Source organism: Lagopus muta, chromosome 1 (genome assembly GCF_023343835.1).
Source record: "Lagopus muta isolate bLagMut1 chromosome 1, bLagMut1 primary, whole genome shotgun sequence".
In the NCBI taxonomy this organism is placed as follows: domain Eukaryota; kingdom Metazoa; phylum Chordata; class Aves; order Galliformes; family Phasianidae; genus Lagopus; species Lagopus muta.
Genome location: NC_064433.1, coordinates 73512048 through 73531410, shown reverse-complemented (window position 1 = coordinate 73531410; position 19363 = coordinate 73512048). Strand labels below are relative to the sequence as shown.

General features: G+C 38.7%; 1 protein-coding gene across 2 annotated transcripts in view; it reads left to right on the top strand.

The window, feature by feature from the left end:
- Positions 1 to 19363, top strand: part of ANO2 (anoctamin 2) — a 186144-nt gene that overhangs the window by 64834 nt on the left and 101947 nt on the right. For both annotated transcript variants that reach the window (XM_048934567.1, XM_048934569.1), the window contains one exon: positions 1478 to 1542. In XM_048934567.1, the coding sequence (XP_048790524.1) occupies positions 1478 to 1542 (65 nt within the window). The remainder of the gene's footprint in view (positions 1 to 1477; positions 1543 to 19363) is intronic.

The following is a 19363-nucleotide window of genomic DNA, read 5'->3' as shown; positions in this document are numbered from 1 at the left end:
ACACAGGCCCCCTTTTATGTTTGTCAATATCCCTCTGGTTTGCATCCTTCTGACCTGTAAACTGCACCATCATCAGCAAAATTGCTGAGGATGCCCTCAAGCCTGTCATCAATGCCATTGATGAAGACACTGATGAGCACCGGTCCCAAGACAGGTCTTTGGGGTACACTGCTTGCTACCGGTCTCCACCTGGATATAGTGCTATTCACCACAACCCTCTGTCTACATCCTTCCTACCAATTCCTTATCCACCAAATAGTCCATCCCCAAATCCGTATATCTTCAATTTAGAGATAAGGGTGTGGTAGGGAACCATGTCAAAGGCCTTGCACAAGTCCAGGTAATCTGGTTACCTTCCCTTTGTCCACCAGTGTTGTCACTGCATCATAGAAGGCCACCAGACTGGTCAGGCATGAACTTACTTGAGAAAGCCATTCTGGCTCTCGGTTCACCCACTCATCCCTATGTACTTTAACATGCCTTCTAGGAGTATCTGTTCCATAGTTTTCCCAGGCACGGAGGTGAGGCTCACTGGCCTGTAGTTTCCTGGATCCTTCTTCCTCCCTTTCTTGTTAATGGAAGTGATGTTTCCATTGTTCCAGTCCCTAGGGACTTTGCCCAACAGCCAAGACTTCAAATATGGTGGAGAGCAGCTCAGCAACTACATCAGCTAGCTGTTTTAGGACCCTGGGATGCATGCCATCCAGCCCCATAGACTTGTCTCATTCAGTCTCATGAGTCCATCTCATACTTGCTCTGCCCTTACAGCAGAGGTGGATTTACTCCCTCAGCTACCAGCTAGAGGTTCAGGGGTACAAACTTCAGGGACGTGAGAAATATGAGAATTCAGCCTTTGCGTCTGGCTGGAGAGAAGACCAAGGCTGCATAAGGAGAGAAGGAGCTATAAATAGTGTCCACTGGACACAGTGGTCTCAATAGTTGCAGAAAAGTCTTGCCACATTTCTTACATCTTGGTATATCTTATCAGCTTACCAGTTTTGAACTCTTCTTGGCTCACTTCACCTTTTAACTGAAAACACTGTACAGTACTTACTTGTGGTATAATTCCAGGCATTAAATAAATTATATTAAAGAAGAATTTTAGTGTAGGAGTATAATTGTTTCTTTCCAAAGACTTTCATGAGGCTATGGAATTTTTTCCCTTCTCTTTAAACACTTGTTTCTAACATTACAGTCTAATAAATATGATGTGGAGGAAGTAGGCATACGGAGAAAAGGCTTGTTTACCCCAAACTTGAATTCATGGCATGATTGAAATCTTCTACAGCTGTTAAAAAAATGTATGTGAAAGTTTGTACTGAATTTCAGAAAACTGTGTGGGTTTTGGTGGTTTGTTTTTTTTGTTTGTTTGTTTTTGCTCCATTTATTTAACTTTTTGACAATGTCTATAAAAACTAACAAGAACAGTTATCTCAATTTAATTTTTTGTTTGTTCTGTTTTTATTTTATTATTTAGTTGCTGTATCGAGAATGGGCAAGATATGGAGTATTTTACAAGTTTCAGCCAATTGACCTCATAAGGTAATATGGACATAAGGACAACAGGAAACCCTGTTCTTATCTGATACAGATTAATAGATTTCCTGTAGTTACTTCAGCATGTGACATCTTGGATTGATTGATACATAAGCAAAATTTCTACCTACTTTTCTGTAGTTCTGATGATAGCTTTCTTTCTGTATATTGTGTTATCCTAAAGAAATATAATATTTCTGATTACTTTCATGAATTTTTATTGGACTGTGATCAAAGTTGTCAATAACCAGAAGCAGTTTGTGAAAGTATTTGTCAGTTTTGAAATTGATTTATTTTAATTCTGATTTTACAAATTTATTTATATGAAAACATCCATGTATTCACAGTGTTTTTGCTATTTGAATTTGAATTTTTAAATTTATGCCATTCTTCAAACAGAGATGTTAGATTTAAATATTGGCAAAGCAAAACCATCACACTTCTTAAGGAATTTCCATCATACCTATTAAAACATAAATAAAAGGAAAAAATCCCACAATATTTGTTGTATACTAGAAATTTTGGATTATAAAAAAATAAATGTACTGTGATATTAGCAAACAGCGAAAAAAATACATCTGTTACTTGATATTTTTTTTACTTCAGAAAAAAATGTTTATTTCTGACTAATCAAACTGCAACTGGTCTTTATTACACAATTACCCCAAAGTGACTAGCTGCAAGAGCTAGTGTTAGTAATGTCAAGAAGCAATAACATTTGCAAAATATAATAATTATGTTTTGAATATTATCGAAGCCCTGCTTCGACATCATTTATCATAAACTGAAGTATTAAATTTATGACATGCAGAATTGAATTTTACGGACTGTAAGATGTTTCGAATTGGCAAATGGAAGAGAGACTGTTAGATCTTAGTGAAGTTCTGCAATTTCACAGAACTTTCCTCGAAACAGAAATTTCCCTTTTTGCCATAATATTTCCATGCAGAATTTACATATTTTTTGACAACTTTTACCTACCTTTTTCTAGGCCAGACTACTGGATGAACTATGTAAACCCAAAACTAGATTACAATACCTGGTACATTCTTAGTAGATTTTAAAAATCTTATGTTAAACCATGAAGAAATTCTCAAGTTTTACCAGACTCAGCAGCTTAGCTGAATTAAAAATAGAGGCACATCTGCTTCATCTTCATTTATATCTTGTTGTCCTCATTACGATGTTATATGATTTCATAGAAATTCTGTGGGAAAGAAAAAAATGGTCCAGACATGCAATTGATTCTCTGTTCTCAGTGTTGATTTTTCTTTCTTTTGTTTTTTCTTTGCTTGACTGCAAGTTTGACAGTTACCTGTAAAATAAATATGGTTTTTATTTTCTGGGTAAAATTAGAACTTTATAATTTATATACTTGAGAAATTACCACACTTTCCTTTCTGCATCTGGACTGTTTTTTTACATCTCTGTATTGTGGCAGGGAGGAGAGAAATGATTACTGTTACAACATGTGTCTAAAAATTGCCTATTGACCTCATATTTTGAAAAAATATTGTAATTTTTCAGATTGATTAGACCATACTCTTTCTTTTTTTTTTTTTTTTTTTTTTTTTTCTGGTTATGGAAGCACTGTGTAAGTTCACAAACTTACATTCAGAATCTGATGAACACAAACACCATTTATTTTACCTTATATAAAAATTTTGTTTAGTGTGATATTTTTCCAATACATTATATCTTTTGGAGTATGTTGTACCAATATTCATACCACTAAATTAATTGGCCTTTTAAATCTAATTTTTAAGACAACATGAAACAGTGTACATCTTTTTAACTCTTTCACCTTTACTCAGTGAGAATGCAGATGAAAGGCTGTTCTTTAACCCAAGATGCCTATAGTGGAGGACTCTATATGGCACTTGTAGAATTATCTGTTCCTTCAGTTCCTTGCTACTGTTCAAGGTTACTGGTGTCCAAGTGACTGTATACCAGTGCTAGAAACTGTGTATTTATTATGGTCACTCTTGGCACAGACTGTGACTCTTTGAGGTCCTTGCTAAGGGTGTTATTCTAAAGGAGTAATAGTTGTATGATTGGTCTTAGAATGTTTTCATGGTTTTAAAAATGTAAAATTAAAAAAATAAAAAAGAAAGAACGATAAAGAGAAGCATTGCAATATTTGCAGACAATTTCATTGATTCCTATGTTCCTATTAGTAGAAGTATTTTGCTCTGGCTAGTATGCCTTTCTTTGGGGATACAGAAGACAAGTCATTTTTAATTATAAATTAAGAAATCCAATGATGAATGGGGAGAGCTTCTCCAAATGAGAATACAGTAAGAGTTCTAAATTTTTATGCAGAAAAATTTCAAACAAAAATTTTAAGTGGATTTATAGAACAGATGCGTAGATACTAAAGTGCAAACTGAGGCTTGAGTTATATTAATTTAATTTTTGCTTGCCCAACTCAGATGCCAACTCAAAAAAAGGGGCATTTTTTGAGAGGGAAATTTTAAATTATTTTCTAACAGATATACCTGACTTAAAAAGTAGAAAATACAAGTTGCAATTCTAATAAGTGCTGAATTCTAGAGATATGTCTGTAATAAACATAATTTAAGTATTGATTTATAGTAGAAAAGACTTTATCTACTGTAGATGTCTTGTAGCTGTGCCTTTATCAACTCTAGTTCCCCTTAATCCTTGTAATGTAATTTAAAAAGAGCTATAAAATCTACCTGTGATTTTTTTTTTAAATCTATGATTGATGCTCTTAAACATATACCCAGACTTGATTTTTACTAATTTTTGTAGTTAACGAATTTGTCATTTTCCTAACAGCTAATACCAGTGTTGACCTGGAGACAGGTAGGATAGGACACTCCCTAGGAGTTTTATGAACCTTCCTGAAGAGAGCAGGTTTTGTGAAGACTACAGTATGTTAAACAGACTTTTAATTATGTGATTCTAGAATGAATAAGTTTTGTATAGGGACCTCCGGAGGTCCCTGAACTTAATCCATGATCACACCAAGGCTGATTTGAAAGCTAGATCAAGTGACTTGCAAACTTGAAATTTGTGAGGAAGGATATTCCATAGTATCATCTCCAGCACTGCAGCCCTCTCAAGGGGGTGAAAGATTTCCATCTGTCCTGTCCAAATTTGCCTTGAAATAACATCCAACCTTCTCTCTTGTCCTTTATCAGGGCACCTCTAATGATTTATGGCAAACAAGAAAGCAGCAAATTGAATTTATAATGAATTATGCGTCTGGTTCTATGTAACCTTCATCACTAAATGAGAGATGAAGTGACTATGCTGAGGTTACTGATATCACAAAAAGTTGGCTATCTTTCTCAGACAAAAAGCATACTTAATGAGCATCCTGAAACACCTGCAGATAACATCTCTGTATGAACTGAAATACTGGATAGGAGCTCATCACTTTAAAGAGAAGACTGTGTTTTGTTGTATTTTTATCAATGTAAAATTACCTCACTCTGATTAAGTGCTGGAGTCATAGAATATTCTAAGTTAGAAGGGACCCAAAGGAATCATCAAGTCCAACTCCAGGCTCTACACAGGACTACCCAAAATTCAAACAGTGTTTCTAAGTGCGTTTTGAACTTCAGCAAGTTCACTGCCGTGACCACTTTCTTGGCACCCTCAGGTCCTGTTGCTGTCACTGAAGAGCACCTGCCTCTTCACTCCCCTTGTGAGGAAGTTGTAAACACCACAGTCTCTTCTTGATTAGGCTGAGCAAACCAAAGTATCTTGGTCTCTCCTCATATGAGACCTCTAGGTCTCTGGACCTTTCATCATCTTTGTCGTCCTCTGGATGCTCTCTAATAGTCATTTTTCATGTTTTCATTTCTATTTCCTTCTGCTAATACTTCCTAATATCTAACAGCCTACATAGTCTATAGCATGATTACTTTCTAAACTCCCAGTGCCAATACATACTTATCATGATGTAAAGCTTGAAGTGGAGAAGATACAGTCACTGTAAAGATTAAGGTTATGTATACAATAATGCTTTTTGCAGCAGTTGATGGAAAAATGTATTAGCTAAAATATTATTTATAGGGTATAGCAATGTAAATAAAAACATGGGAGTTTCAGTTATTCTATGTAATATATTTCTTCCCTCCTACCTTCAACTATATTTTTCTTATGTATGGAAAATTGTTTCAAACTAGTGTATAACGAATTCTGAGAATTCTTTGTAGTGTGCCATTCTGATCTCGATCTTGACTTAGTATCTGTCAGTTCTCAGTTCCTGCAGTTGAATACTCTCTTCTTAAATCATAGCAGCTGATATCAGTGTGTGCCATTTTTTAAAGAAAAGATACACCTATAGTTTTCTGAACTTTATTTGTCTCAGGTCTGGATTGTGTTGCAGCATCTTGGATCCTGTTTAGTGTGATGTTCAGTGTAAGTAATTGGACTCCAAACTGTTCTTACTGGTTTGCCTGGTTTTCTTTTTAATTCTTCCAACAATCTTCACCACAAAAACCAAAATGGGTAGATCTGCTTCATCTATTTAGTATACAGAAATTTTAAAGGAATGATAGAGTAAGAAAAGGGGAGTTCTGAAGAAATGGTGTTTTAATTTTATTAGAGATAAGTGTTTCCTCTTTGACAGGACTGTAGTTAAGATCAGCTTCTTATACAGCATTCCCACAACTGTGGCAGTCTGTTCCGATTAATACCTTAGCAAATCGTGGCTTCTTTCACCATGGCTCTTTGTGGATGCATCTTCATCTCCAAAGAGAAAATATGTGACACTGTATATAGTCTGGAACAGCAAGAACTTGAAATTAAAGGCCTGTGATGCATTCCCTAATTTTAGAGGTACATTCAAATGTTGGTCAGTCAATTTTTGTGGTAATTACGGCACCACTGTTCCTCAAAATACAAATTTTCCTCTAGGTTTAAATTACTCTGTTTCTCTCTTAAGTCATCATTATTCAATTATTAGCCAAATGTACAATATTTACTTTTTATAAAATGTAACCACATCATGGTATGTGGTTGACTCAGATTGCGGTTGAACAACCCTCTCAAATGCTTGCCTTAGTGCTAAACCTAATCAGTCTTGACTAATGTTTTGGAAGAGAGATACATGTATAACGAATCAATCAATACTGGGCCGGCTGACCCAGCAGGTCAGTCTTACACTTCACAGATTTGCAGTAAATATTTATATCTTTTCTGAAAGCCAGGTTTCAAAGCAGAGAACAACGAGTCAAGTCTTACATACACAATCAGCAGACTGAAAGTAGTGAGCCTCTTTCAAACACTCATATGATTTTCACCAGCTCTCCTGAGGCTGCAGAGAGAAAAAACGACACTATGGTAGCTAGGCAGTATAATAATATCCTGTTGCTAATGCATGAAGAATAGTAATGTTATGATCTTTTCTCTCTGCTGAAGCAACTGTTGTTTTCTACCTTCTGAATAGCATCGTTCATGAAGGGGAGTCTTCACAGTATTACAATTAGGAGATTTTTGCTTTTCTCTACCTGACTGCTTGATTGCTTATTTAATAGAAATGCATTTTAAATGGAAAACTGTCATGCATCAGGTTTACCCTTTGATTCTTTTATTCACTGGATGTCAGTGGCTACTGCTTATTTTATGAGGGTTTGCTTTCTCTTTGAGAGCAATGACTATTCCTGCAATAGTGTTCAAGCTGATTTCATGCTTAGTCTACTGAATTACAGCAGAATTCTTCTGAGATAGCACTGATGTATGGGAACCTGGAGAGGGTCCTCTTATGACAGGTGGGTAACAAGCGTAAAAAGCATTTCTTGATAAATAACTGTTCTATACAGAATTATGGGAACACCGCAATTTTTCCCTGAATGTCTTTAGCAGATATATCTCTAATATTCACAAAGATGCTGAAACTTTAAACAAGGAATTCTTTATTAGGAAAAGGAGGAGAACACAACTTTAAGCTTGGGAAAAAGCAATAATCAAATGGAAGTAGAACTATGTACAAATATGCTTGTGAGTTCTAACAGTAATTCTGACAGAAGTTCATCCAGCTCCTTTCCAAGCCTCTGCTGAGAACGTCTGAAGTAATAATCTGAGTGCATCTTGCTATAACCTTTTTTTCACTTCAAGTCCAACATCTTTTTACAGTTCCAAAGAACTCTGCAACAAAGGCTTATTACCACCATGGACTATGTTCACCTCGTAGTTCATCTGCATTAAATCACTAGGTAGAACTGGAAGTACTATGACAGCTTTCACTCAAACTTGATTTTGTCTTTTGTGCCAGGTTTAATAGAAGAGACTTTCCAGGAGGGAGTAAGGAGATAGGACCTTGCTTCCTCCATTGTTATAGTTCTTTACCCTTCCCAGTGTCTGTGTGATCTAATTAACCCTTGTGACCTCTCTTTTTCAAGTTCCATTCCATTATCCCTCATGAATCCGGTTTATTTATGAATAGACATTTTTATCACATCATACTTCAATTAAATGGACTATTAGATTCTTCAGACAAGGGCACCACTTTTCATATACAGTTGTAGGGAGTTTCCCCTCCAACCATGGGACTTTTTATTCCAGGGCTCACATGAGTGCTGCTGTCTGTGTTCTTTAAAAAGCAGATTTCTGCTCATGACACATAAATCAATGTATCTTCAATTATTCTGCTGCTTGCAGGCCTGTGAATGGAGTTCGATGATTTACTTACAGCTCTGCATTTAGAAGTCTTCACCAGTCCTGTAGGAAATGGTTCCCGCTGTCCATTTTGGCAAGAGCTTGGTATTATTTATTGGTTCTGAAATTGAATTTCAAACCAGTAGGCTTGTACTGTAATAACGGGGAAGTCCAGATTCCTGCTTTCTGATGAACATAATCCCCAGTCCTCAGGTTACTTTCAGAGCACTAAGACCCTCATTACCACTGGGACTCTTTACTCCTCTGATAAGGTTTTCAGAAGCCAGATTCAAACGATGTGCATATCTACATTAGGACTTACACAAAGCTGCCTCTGAAGGTGTAAGTGCCCACCCCTTGGATTGCATAGTTTCACAGACAGCTAGAAGTCTGTACCATCTAGTCACAGAATAAGTTTCTTAGTGCCTGTATGGTGTTGAAACTTAACACTTAATAATTTAAATTTCTTATTGGAATTGAGTGATAGGCTCTAATTCAACTGATATCTTTAGAGCTGACATCAATATACTTTGACAGGAAATAAAACAACAAATCCTATACACTAGAAAAACCAGAACAAATCCTATAAACTTTTATATACATGCATGCAAATATTTGTAGGCATTTGGATGTGCATATGGCTGGATACTGCAGGGAGAAGAAAACAGCTGCTGCAATTGAGTGTTTACAGTTCTGCTAAGCTTTCTTTTTAAACTCTCTTCACATCTTAATTTCAGTAGGAATTTTTTGTGCACGTCATCTAATTAAGAGACGTAGCCTTTATTAAGACTTTTTCTATATGAAGCACCCAGCTATCTCTGTAAAAAATGTTGCATTAGGATAAATCATACCTTTGTTTGATTTAGTAACCTGTTGTTTAAGGGTATGTTTGGATACAATAGACAGGAGTCTCAGGAGCAGAGGCAAGCAAAGTAAGCACTTTACTTACTGACCCTAGAGAGATCAGTGAAATACCAAGTAGGAGAAAGAGAAGGAACATGCCTCAGTAGATTCAAGAGATAGTGCTAGTAGAGTGTCCCCTGCTTCAAGGTGTACTTTTCTTTCTAATCCAATGCAGCCTCCCCCCTGCTTTCATTCTCTCCAGGATCTGCAGTTTTTTTTTCACATGTACACCATATCTGTATGACCAGCGCACGATGCAGAGCTTCCAAAAACAAGTTCTTGCAGAAAATAGCAAGGTGAGCTCCCTACCAAAACAAGATAAGAGGCTCTAGCCACAACTGCCTCTTTCCTTAAAACTGTCATGTGGACCATAGTTCTAGTCATGTAGCCAACCAGTTATGTTCTCTGTCAGAATCCTTCATTCCAACACAAAATCACTTTGGCCAGGACATTTTGATCCCTGACACACTTGTCTCCAATAGTGTACAAAAACAAGATGCCAAGATTATGAACAGAGCATAATGTAAGAATTATTCCCTGTAAACACCCACATAAAGGAGGTTTCTAAAGTGAGAAACATTTGAGTGTCCATAGTAAGCACAGAGAACAGAAAAACAAATGTTTTTAATGCAATACAGAGAAGGTGATGGCTGCTACTCTGTATTATTGTCTTGGAGAAATAGTGCAGTTGAAATTATGAAAAAAAATACATCTAATTGCACTTATAGGCAGCATTTAAGTATATGTTTTTTCGTTTGTTTTTGCCTTTTCATTTGTCACAGTCTCAGATGTCTTAAGAACTGGCAATTTAAATTTAAAAAATTAAAAATAAAATTTTATAGATCTCTTATTATCTTAAGCCTACAGTAGTAGGATAGTCTTAAGAATGACTGCCTCAAGTTATCCAACGTGTATAAAAAGGAATTTATGGAAATTCATGGGAATTTATTTCCTGTCTTTTATGGAAAATTGTACAACTATCCATTATATGGTGTCCATCTGACAGTAGTGATAAATTGCCATCAAAATGCAGCATCTGATGCACGGACTCAGATGTGAATGATCCAAACCGTTATTACAAGTTCTCACGAGACATTCACAAGTTTCCTTTTTTTTATTTATTTATTTATTTTTTTTAGTTTTCTCATCCATCTTTACAACTTTACCATTCGCCTTTACATGTCAACAGAGTATTTTACAAGCACTCTTTAACCATTCATGTGGGCACTTATCCAATCAGAGCTGTGAGCCAGTCCTTCTTCTACAGGTGTCCTTGGTTCTCATGCTGCTTATCTTGCTCCACAGCTTCTGCTCTGAACAGTATTTCTTGTATTCCCAAACAGAAATCTATTACATGAAATGAATTCAGAGGCTATAGCGAAGCTCACCTATATGAATACGAAGAGCAGGAAATCTTTCAAGAAATATTGGTTATAAATTAATAATTTATAAAAAGAATAAAGTGTCTGAACTTCAAATTCTATTAAACTAGATGAGATAGAAATTTATGGAAACTATTTTGTGAATATTGAAGATTAGGAAAGAAAGAAAATACCAGTGACCTCATGTTTTCTCTAAGTATCTATGAACCTGGGCAAAGTTCTCATTTGCATCAGGGAAAAGCTGGAAGAGTATCAATAGGTGCTAAGGGCCATTAAAAATATATGAAGAAAAGGAAGAAAGAAGTTAAACCTCCTGCCAGTCTGAAAGAAGGGGTCAGGCACTTTAAATAGGTTATTCATTTTTAGAGTTTCTTATGAGAGAAAAAGAATGACATGCGTAACTGAATGAATTATTTATTCCTTTTATGCAATTTCACATAGCGAGCTGAAATGTTTCTGTTGGGAAAATGAACTCCATTCCTCCTAGGTAATCTTTGTTGGTACAGAGTAGTGTTGACTTATCCTCAAGTAGAATCATAGAATCACAAGGTTGGAGTAGACCTACATGATCATCTAGTCAAACTGCCAATCTGAGCTACCCGTTGTGAATTTTGAGTTTGCCAGATTTAGAGATCTAGTGACATTTTTGATTGTCAGGGTTTGATTGATTTAGCAAGAGAGACACTGAATGTTTATAGGTTGTATTGCATGAGTTCTCAAAGCTAAGTGATGAGACATGCATTGCTTTCCTGCTATTGTATTAGTGTCTATCTTGAGTAAATGCCTGGTTACTGCATGGATTCATAGGTATGTAGATTTTTGTAGGCAAAGAATGTGACAGTCAAATTCAGATATCAACGGAATAATGTAATTAGCAATAATCTTTTCAAACACTGTGTAAAGACTGCTACTACTACATCTGAAAAATTGTATGGATTATCATTTTTATAATTCCACATATCATATTCTCTTCATGCCTAGCTTTCCAGTAAAAGTTCTCTTTATCCATAAAGAACATTCTACGAAGTATTTACACTAATCCAGAAATTCTCTGTGGAAGCCCTTAAAGCTTTGTATTTTTCCATAAGAAAGTAGAGAATTTGATTACAGTGTTTCTGACTAGCCAGTATCACTTTTTTTGCTTACACAGTTGGTAGGTACTCTGCCTTAATTTCGGTCTCAGTCCTCATATCTACTTAATAAGCTTCTATTATTTCTTCGTAAAGAGTGCAATAGCTTTTTTAGTTTATAATCCACCAGTATCTCATAATCTGCTCTCCCAGCTGTATTCTGAAAACTTATTGGAATGCAAATGATAACATTAGTAAATCTGTGAGATTCAGTGAGTAATTTGTTTTCATTTTATTTCTTCACAGGATAAAGTTTAATCTTTTGCTATTTTAAATTGTTGTTAAAACTAAAGTCCTATATTTTTATCCAAAACTTTTTTGCCAGGTTTTTGAATACATTAAAATTTGGAAACTGAATGATTGCCTCCCACCATACAGATCATCTCCTTAAACAAACCCATTTTACTGTGTTTAATAGTTATTTTAAAGAGTCGAGAGGATGGGGAAAAACACAGTCTTACAGCTAAGTGAATTTCAAATCTTCTGTTCTCTAGGGGATTCCAGTCTTCATTCAGTGTTTTTTCATCCCACCATAGATTCAAAAAAAAAAAAAAAACCAACAAAAAAACAAACAAACAAACAAACAAAAAAAACTTAGTACTTTTTTAAGAAAATGAGAAAATGCATCTCTGGCTGCTAGAATCTGTAGTTTAGGCAGATTAGGCTTCAGGTATTATTGGAGATAGCAGCAAAAAAATTGTTAAATAATAGTTTCAAACAAGAGCTTCAACTAAAAGTTAACTTCATTAAATGGTTTTTGTGGCATCCTTTTCCACTCTAATTTCTGGCTAAAAGAATCAATCCATAAGTTCTCTCTTGGTCTTTGGTGAACACTCTCCCTCAGAATCACCAGAGATGTGTGTTACTTGTTAGAAGAAATACACAGGAAAGGAAATTTTTTTGTGAAAATAAATGCCTTGTCTTGACTCTGAACTTTTTCCTACATCCTACCAATGATGTCAAGTGTTCCCCAAAAATTTTATAACATTTGCAGATGCATGCACAAACATTAATGGTAGAAATGCCTTTCAGTACTAGGGGTTTGATTCAGGGCTCTTGTGCTGCTTTATCAAATATTTTCACAAGTACCCTCATATTTATTCCTTACTGGATAGTCTTGAACTTTATCTTCTGCTTAAGCAACACTTTGGACAAAAACTCCTTTCATTGCTTTCTGTGTATAGAATCATTTGGAATTTTATTTTTTTTTCCCCGAGAATCACCTGCAGCATAGCTGAGGTTCTCTCACAGTTAATTTCTCTCCTGCAAACCTTAATTAAAAAAATTCTCAATCTGCTGTCAAATTATTCTAAGTGGGGCTGCTTTCTGCCAGGAGGCTTTCTTGGCTTCCATCTTTCTCCATTTTGTGTGCTCTCCATAGATCTGGATTTAGCAATAATACATTTCTGTCTGGGACTGTCTAGACAGAATATGCACATATAGGCTGTCAGGCACTTACATGGTAGAAATCTTTAGGATCTTTGGATGCACAGCGGCCCCAGTGCTGCTGCTGAGCAGTAATTCCACCCAGATGTCCCAGATAGTTTCAATAAATGATAGCATCCTACCCTGAAAATTCTTTCAAGAGGAGAAAATATTCTAAGTCCAGAAAAATTTGGACACAAGTAACTACCGGGAATGAAATAATGAGGTATACCGAAATGTTTTGTCTTATTCCTGATTCTATTGTAGTGACTGGAATTTTATCTATACTCTAGCAGTGTTTCTGAAATAAGCGTACAGTTTTCAAAACTGCAGGTGGAAATATCAGTGTTCTGGAAAATTTACCTCAATAATAATGAAATACTTGTTTCATTACTGAACTAATTGTTGTACAGTCAATGAATATAGAGATGATACAGTATACCTGAGAGCATGGCTTTTATAGTCATTATACTAGAGCAGGAAAGAACACTCACCCTATCCTGGGCTTCTGTGGGACACTCTAGTGGACCAGATTTCAAGAAGAGATCCTTCCCCACCAGTAGTCAGCTCTTAAATGGGTCTAGGAGAGGTGGAGCCAGCAGCGCAGATGGATTGCCTTCACCTGTGCTCCTGTGGCTGAATCTTTGCTCACCTTGGGTGATTAATCAGAGGTTCAGGCCATGATTGAGCAGTTCCCATACACTCCACCCCTTCACAGCATGAGCCAATGATCAGGTTGACTAAAGGCTAAGCTTTTCCTAATACAGAGGTCTGATATACCGCAACGCTTATACAATTTTCATCGCGACGCATATTGGTAAGATTCAAGATGAGTGACGATTGGTGAACATTCATATTCTTTTATGGGCCAGTGCTCGATGATGTTACTGGAGGTGTGCAGTCGTAAGGTGCAGGTCTGTCCTATGTTCCACCAGTCCCATGTAGACCATCACTGGGTGTTGCATGTGATCTGACAGTAGCACTGGAATGCTCTGTTGGCATTTTGTTACCTCCAGTGATCCTGAAGGCTCAAAGACTCACAGGGAGTAATACAGATGTTTCAGAGGTACCAGGAGGGGAAGGTCTGGTCTCCAGGGCAAGATACAGGCTGTATTTCTATCCTGGGTCAACACTTCAGCTTGTACTAGGGCATGTCCTGGCTGCCTGTACCACACCTTCTGGACGGATGTCTGAGGCTGCATAAATGTATCAGGCACCAAAAGGGGTGTCCTGATCTGCCACAGGGACATGATGGGGGTCCCTTCAGCAATTAAGATCGGAGTATTGACCATAATATCAGTAGACATGTACCTATTACTGCACGGACTACTGAGCATCCTGCTTCTAATAATCTCCCCCAAGGTGCAAGTAGGCCACACCACTTTGGTCCTACCTTCACCTTCCAAGGCCATTTTGCTCTATGGGATCTAAATTCTCAGGATCAGGGAGCAGAATATTATTTCCATTACAAATCTGGGGTCTTACCTGATGATCAGTGCCCATAATTTGGATCCTAAGACCCATGTTGTCTGCAACATTCTCAGGGTACTGGGTCTGCCATCTCAGGGTCTTTCATTCAGGTCCTGCAAGGTTTCATACAGTCTTTTAATGCATCCCTGCAAGGACTGGGAGTCTGTCTTCAGGGCAGCCTTAAGAATACCGTTATAACGTTCGATGAGGCCTGCCCCCGTTGGATTATGTGGCAGGTAGAATCACCATTCAATGTTATTTTCTTCTGCCCAGCACTGTATGGCTTTAGTTGCACCAGGAAAATGAGCCCCTTGGTTGCTCTGGATGACTTGAGGTGTCCTGTAGGCAGACATCAGTTTAGTGAGTACCTTGATGGTATATGCCTGGTTTGCTTTCAGTACTGGATAGGCCTGCAGTAGCCCACTGGCAGTGTTAACGCAGGTCAGGGCGTATCTCACCCCCTCAGGCCAAGAATGGTCCCAATGTAATCGACCTGCCATCGCTAAAGAGGGTTGTGTCCTCTAGCAAGATGGGCTGTTGTTTCAGGCAACGATCTCGGTCTCATCTTAGAGCAACCGTGCAATCCCAGCATGCCTGGATGATGTCCGGTAGCTGTATGGGCAGTCCCCATGCTTTAGCAGCTGCCCACATTGTCTTCTGCCCTGCATGCCGTAGCTTCTGATGTAACCAGTGGGTTAGATTGGCAGATCGGCCAGTTGCAGATTGGCCAGGCATGGGCAGCAGATTGCCAATGGCAAATGAGCCGGGCATGGATAGTCCATTTCTGAGTGGCCCACTGTGCAATCCAAAGAGTGAGCCCCCAGTACACAGCCCAACTATCTGTGCAGATGTTCAGGATACCATCACCGGGTTCCTTGGTTATAACCATCCACACGGCTCGCAGTTCTGCCCATTGGCTGCTCTGACCATCCCCCTCATCGAACCAGATTGTCTCGGTGGAAGGATGGTATGCTATTGCTCTCCACTTGCTCGGGTTGCCCTTGCTGGACCCATCTGTGTACCAGGCATCTTAAGGGATAGGATACTTTCCCTCCTGAACAGGACTCTTCTCTGGTGGAGCGACCAGTATTTCTTTTGGTGCATCACTGTGATACATAACTGGGCCTAGGATCTTCTGGAGTTCATCTTTCAAGGGTGATGAAGACAGCTCCTTTGGCTGAGGTAGGCAACCCATCGTGCCACTGTTTGTGCTTGGGACACCCTTGTCTTAGGAAGGTGGGTCAGATCTTCACCCACCCCTGAATTGGCAGAGTGGTCTTAAATAAAACTTCAGCCATTTGAGTTATCGGCTCTACTGCCTGTTATGCAGAGTAGGCAGCCAATAACTGTTTTTCAATCATACTGTATCTTTCTTCTGCTCCATGCCATACCTGAGACCAGAAACCAATGGGGGTCCAAACAGACCTCTGGCATTGCCACAGGCCCCAGCCAAAGCCATCTTGAGTAACATGAACATCCAACTCCGCTGGGAGGGTAGGATCAAATATACCCAATGCCTGGGCTTGTTTAACTGCCAGTTTCACCTGTTGAAAAGTGTCCTGTTCTATTTTTCCCCAGTTGAATTTTAAGGACAGGCCCAGACCTTGGACCTTTTGGGAATTTATAGCCCATCCCCTCTGTTGCAAATAGGCAGTTAATGAACCTGCTGCCTGTCCTACTACCTCCAGTGAGTCGGATGTAAGCAGGAGATCATCAGTGTAATTATATAAGTTGACATCATCAGGTTTTTTCCAATCAGCCAGGTCATGTGCCACTAGATTATGACAATATGTTGGTGAATGCACGTACCCCTGTGGCAGGACCTGAAAGGTCCACTGCCTGCCTCCCCACGTAAACGCAAACTGATCTTGTGATTCCTCAGCAATTAGGATACTGAAGAATGTGTTTGCTGAATCTAGGACACAATGGTAGGTTTTTATCTCCCCTACTTGATGTGTCCATTAGGGAGGCAATATTGGGTACGGCCGCATGAACTGGCGGCGTGACCTTATTTAACTCCCTGTAATCTACTGTCATTCAACTTTCACACTGGCCATATGGGGACCATCCAACATTCACACTGGCAATATGGAGGACTTACATAGGCTGTGTGCAGGTCTTATAATGCCCACTTTTTCTAATTCCTGCACCATTTTTGATATTTCATCCTGCCCACTTGGAAGTCTATCCTGTCTTATGTTAGTAATCCGGTGCAGTTTCGGCAGGCAAATAGGCCCATGTTTCGCATGGCCTCTTAATATTGCCTACACCACCCAGATACTGATACATCTCTGTCAAAGTCTGAACTCTCCCATGGTTGTCTGGAGTGCCGTACCCCATAGAATATCTATGCCCAGGATGTATTCCTGGACTGGGGCAATAGATACCTTATACTGCTGGGGTGGGAGACGCCCAACCCCTAATTTTAACTATATTTGGGTGACAGGAATAGTCTCTCCCCCAAAACCATCAGTCTGTCTCCATCAAATTTGTTCAGATCTCCGTAGATAATTGATGTCACTGCTCCAGAATCAACAAGTGCTATAACTCTCTGGACATTTTTCCAGGACTGGTATATTGTCAACTCTACACAGGGCCTCTGGTCCCATCTGGAGACCCTAGGGGGACTAACATTCCTCATCATGCCATGAACTGGGCCAAAGTCAAGTCTTTTGTTTCAGGTGGCTTGGGCATTGTAGTCCGAGACACCTGAGGGGACTTCCTTTTTCTATTGGGAGCAATGAAATCTTCTACATTCCATGTTGTTGTTGGTATTCTTCCGATAACTCTTACCCTTGGTTTCTTAGGGTAGTTTTGGAATCTCTGATTCAGCTGTGGAGACAGCTGAAGGAGGATATGACTGGCCTGGCGGTTGATTTTTGCAAATTGGACCCCAGCCCGAATAAGGTTGTTAAACATTTGTTTTCATGAGACCCTTACAGGCCCTGACTGAGGATTCCACACAGGTGTCCTCTTGGTTTTAACTACTGGAAGCACCTCTGCTTCTTCTATTATTCAAATATTGCGCCTAGTACGCAGACGCTCTGTCTCCCCCAGATCAGCTACTAACTGGGCAACCTGTTGAACCACAGCCTCCAAAACCACCAGAGGGTTTAATAGAGAAACTAAGGTCCCATACAGGTGAGAAGGGGCCTGCTGTAAGATTAAATCTTGCATACCTGCTGAAAACTTTACCATATCTGGGCTATCAAACGAGTCCTCGTATATCGCTTCTCTTATGCCCAATTCATGAATATAATTTTGAAGGTCCTCCATGGAGGACCATAATCCTGTGTTTAATGGAATATCTGATTTGTTTGGCCAAACCATGCGGCATGCTGCTATTAACCAGTCTATTATTGAATGGTTCTCGTTGCTATACTGAACAGCAGCGTACATTCTCTGCCTGACAGCAGGGTGTATCATCATGGTGGTCAACTTTGATACTTCTGGCCCATTAACCATGACACTTTCTGCCTCTGAATCCTATAATCTAAGTAACCATGTGGGTACACTCTCTTTTGGCCCCTGCCAAAATCTCTGCACCATATCCATTATTTCCGTTGGTGTATATGGCCTAGACATTACGTGTAAATACATTTGGGCAGGGGGCCATTGGCCAGGGGACACCCCTGCCGGTCTATCTCGTACTTTCTTTGTCTTTTGGGTTATAATAGGAAAGAGTTCCATGGAATCCACTGTAAGTGGAGCCTCTAGATCTGACTTAGAGTTTTTGTTTTCCTGTTCAACCAGTTCTGTTACTTCAGAGGTATGGTTATTACCTATTGACATACTGCAGACCTGACCTAGGGAATGTCATGTTGGTCTTTTCCCTGTTAATACATTAAGTTCATGTTCCAGTTTTTCAATACAATCTTTTAGTAGCTGATTTTCACTTTCTAAGATGTCCGATCTTATCTCAGCTTGATTTAAGGCATTTAACAGAAGCCATGCCACTGTGGATGCAGCTAACTGCCTTTATTTTGTAGTTAGGATGTCTCTGTCTAATCCTTGAAAGCATTCTGTCATATGGAATGGGGAAATATTCCCCATAGTACGCAGGGGACCACATTTCTCAACTATAGTTGCTTATTGGTAATAAGGAGATCCCAGAAACCCTGGGATCTGTCCGGGGATCATTTTATCATTTTATCTAAGAAGGTGATGTTCTCCCCCCTGACCCATTTATAGAAATTCCACAGAAAGGCCATGATACAAAGTATATTTGACCTGGCTAGCTCACCAAATGTATAATCAATGAATATACAAATGATATAGTATATTTGAGAGCTTGGCTTTAGTAGTCATTATACCAGAGCAGGAAAGAAGAACACTCACTTTATGTCTAGGCCTAGGAGAGGTGGAACAAGGCTCCACCCCTTCCGGCAGCACAGGTGGATTTCCTTCATCTATACTCCCATGGCTGACTCATTGCTCGCCTCAGGTGATTAATCAGAGGTTTAGGCTGTGATTCAGCAGTGCCCATACAACTGTGTTCTGAGATAAAAAAAAATAAAATGAGAAATTAGTATTTACGTGGCAAATCATATATGGGTAAGACTTCAGTTTATGGACAGATTTTCTTTTCCTGACCTAGTTTGTTGTAGGAATTCCTGACTCTGGCACCATTTTCTTCAATGATATGTCACCACTGTAGTATACTTGTTGAAGAAGTGGATATGTCCCTTCAGGGGTTTTATTACATACTTTTTAACATTACTCAGGTTTAGGATTCGTCAGTACAACTAAGAAGACAGGTTAGAGAGGAGGTAGGTGAGAGAGAGCATGAGGAAGCCGGGGATGGGAAGAAAGCTTTTAAACTAGCTGTGGTAACAATTTTTTTTCATAAAATCATACCTCAGGAGTACTACTTGTCTATGCCAG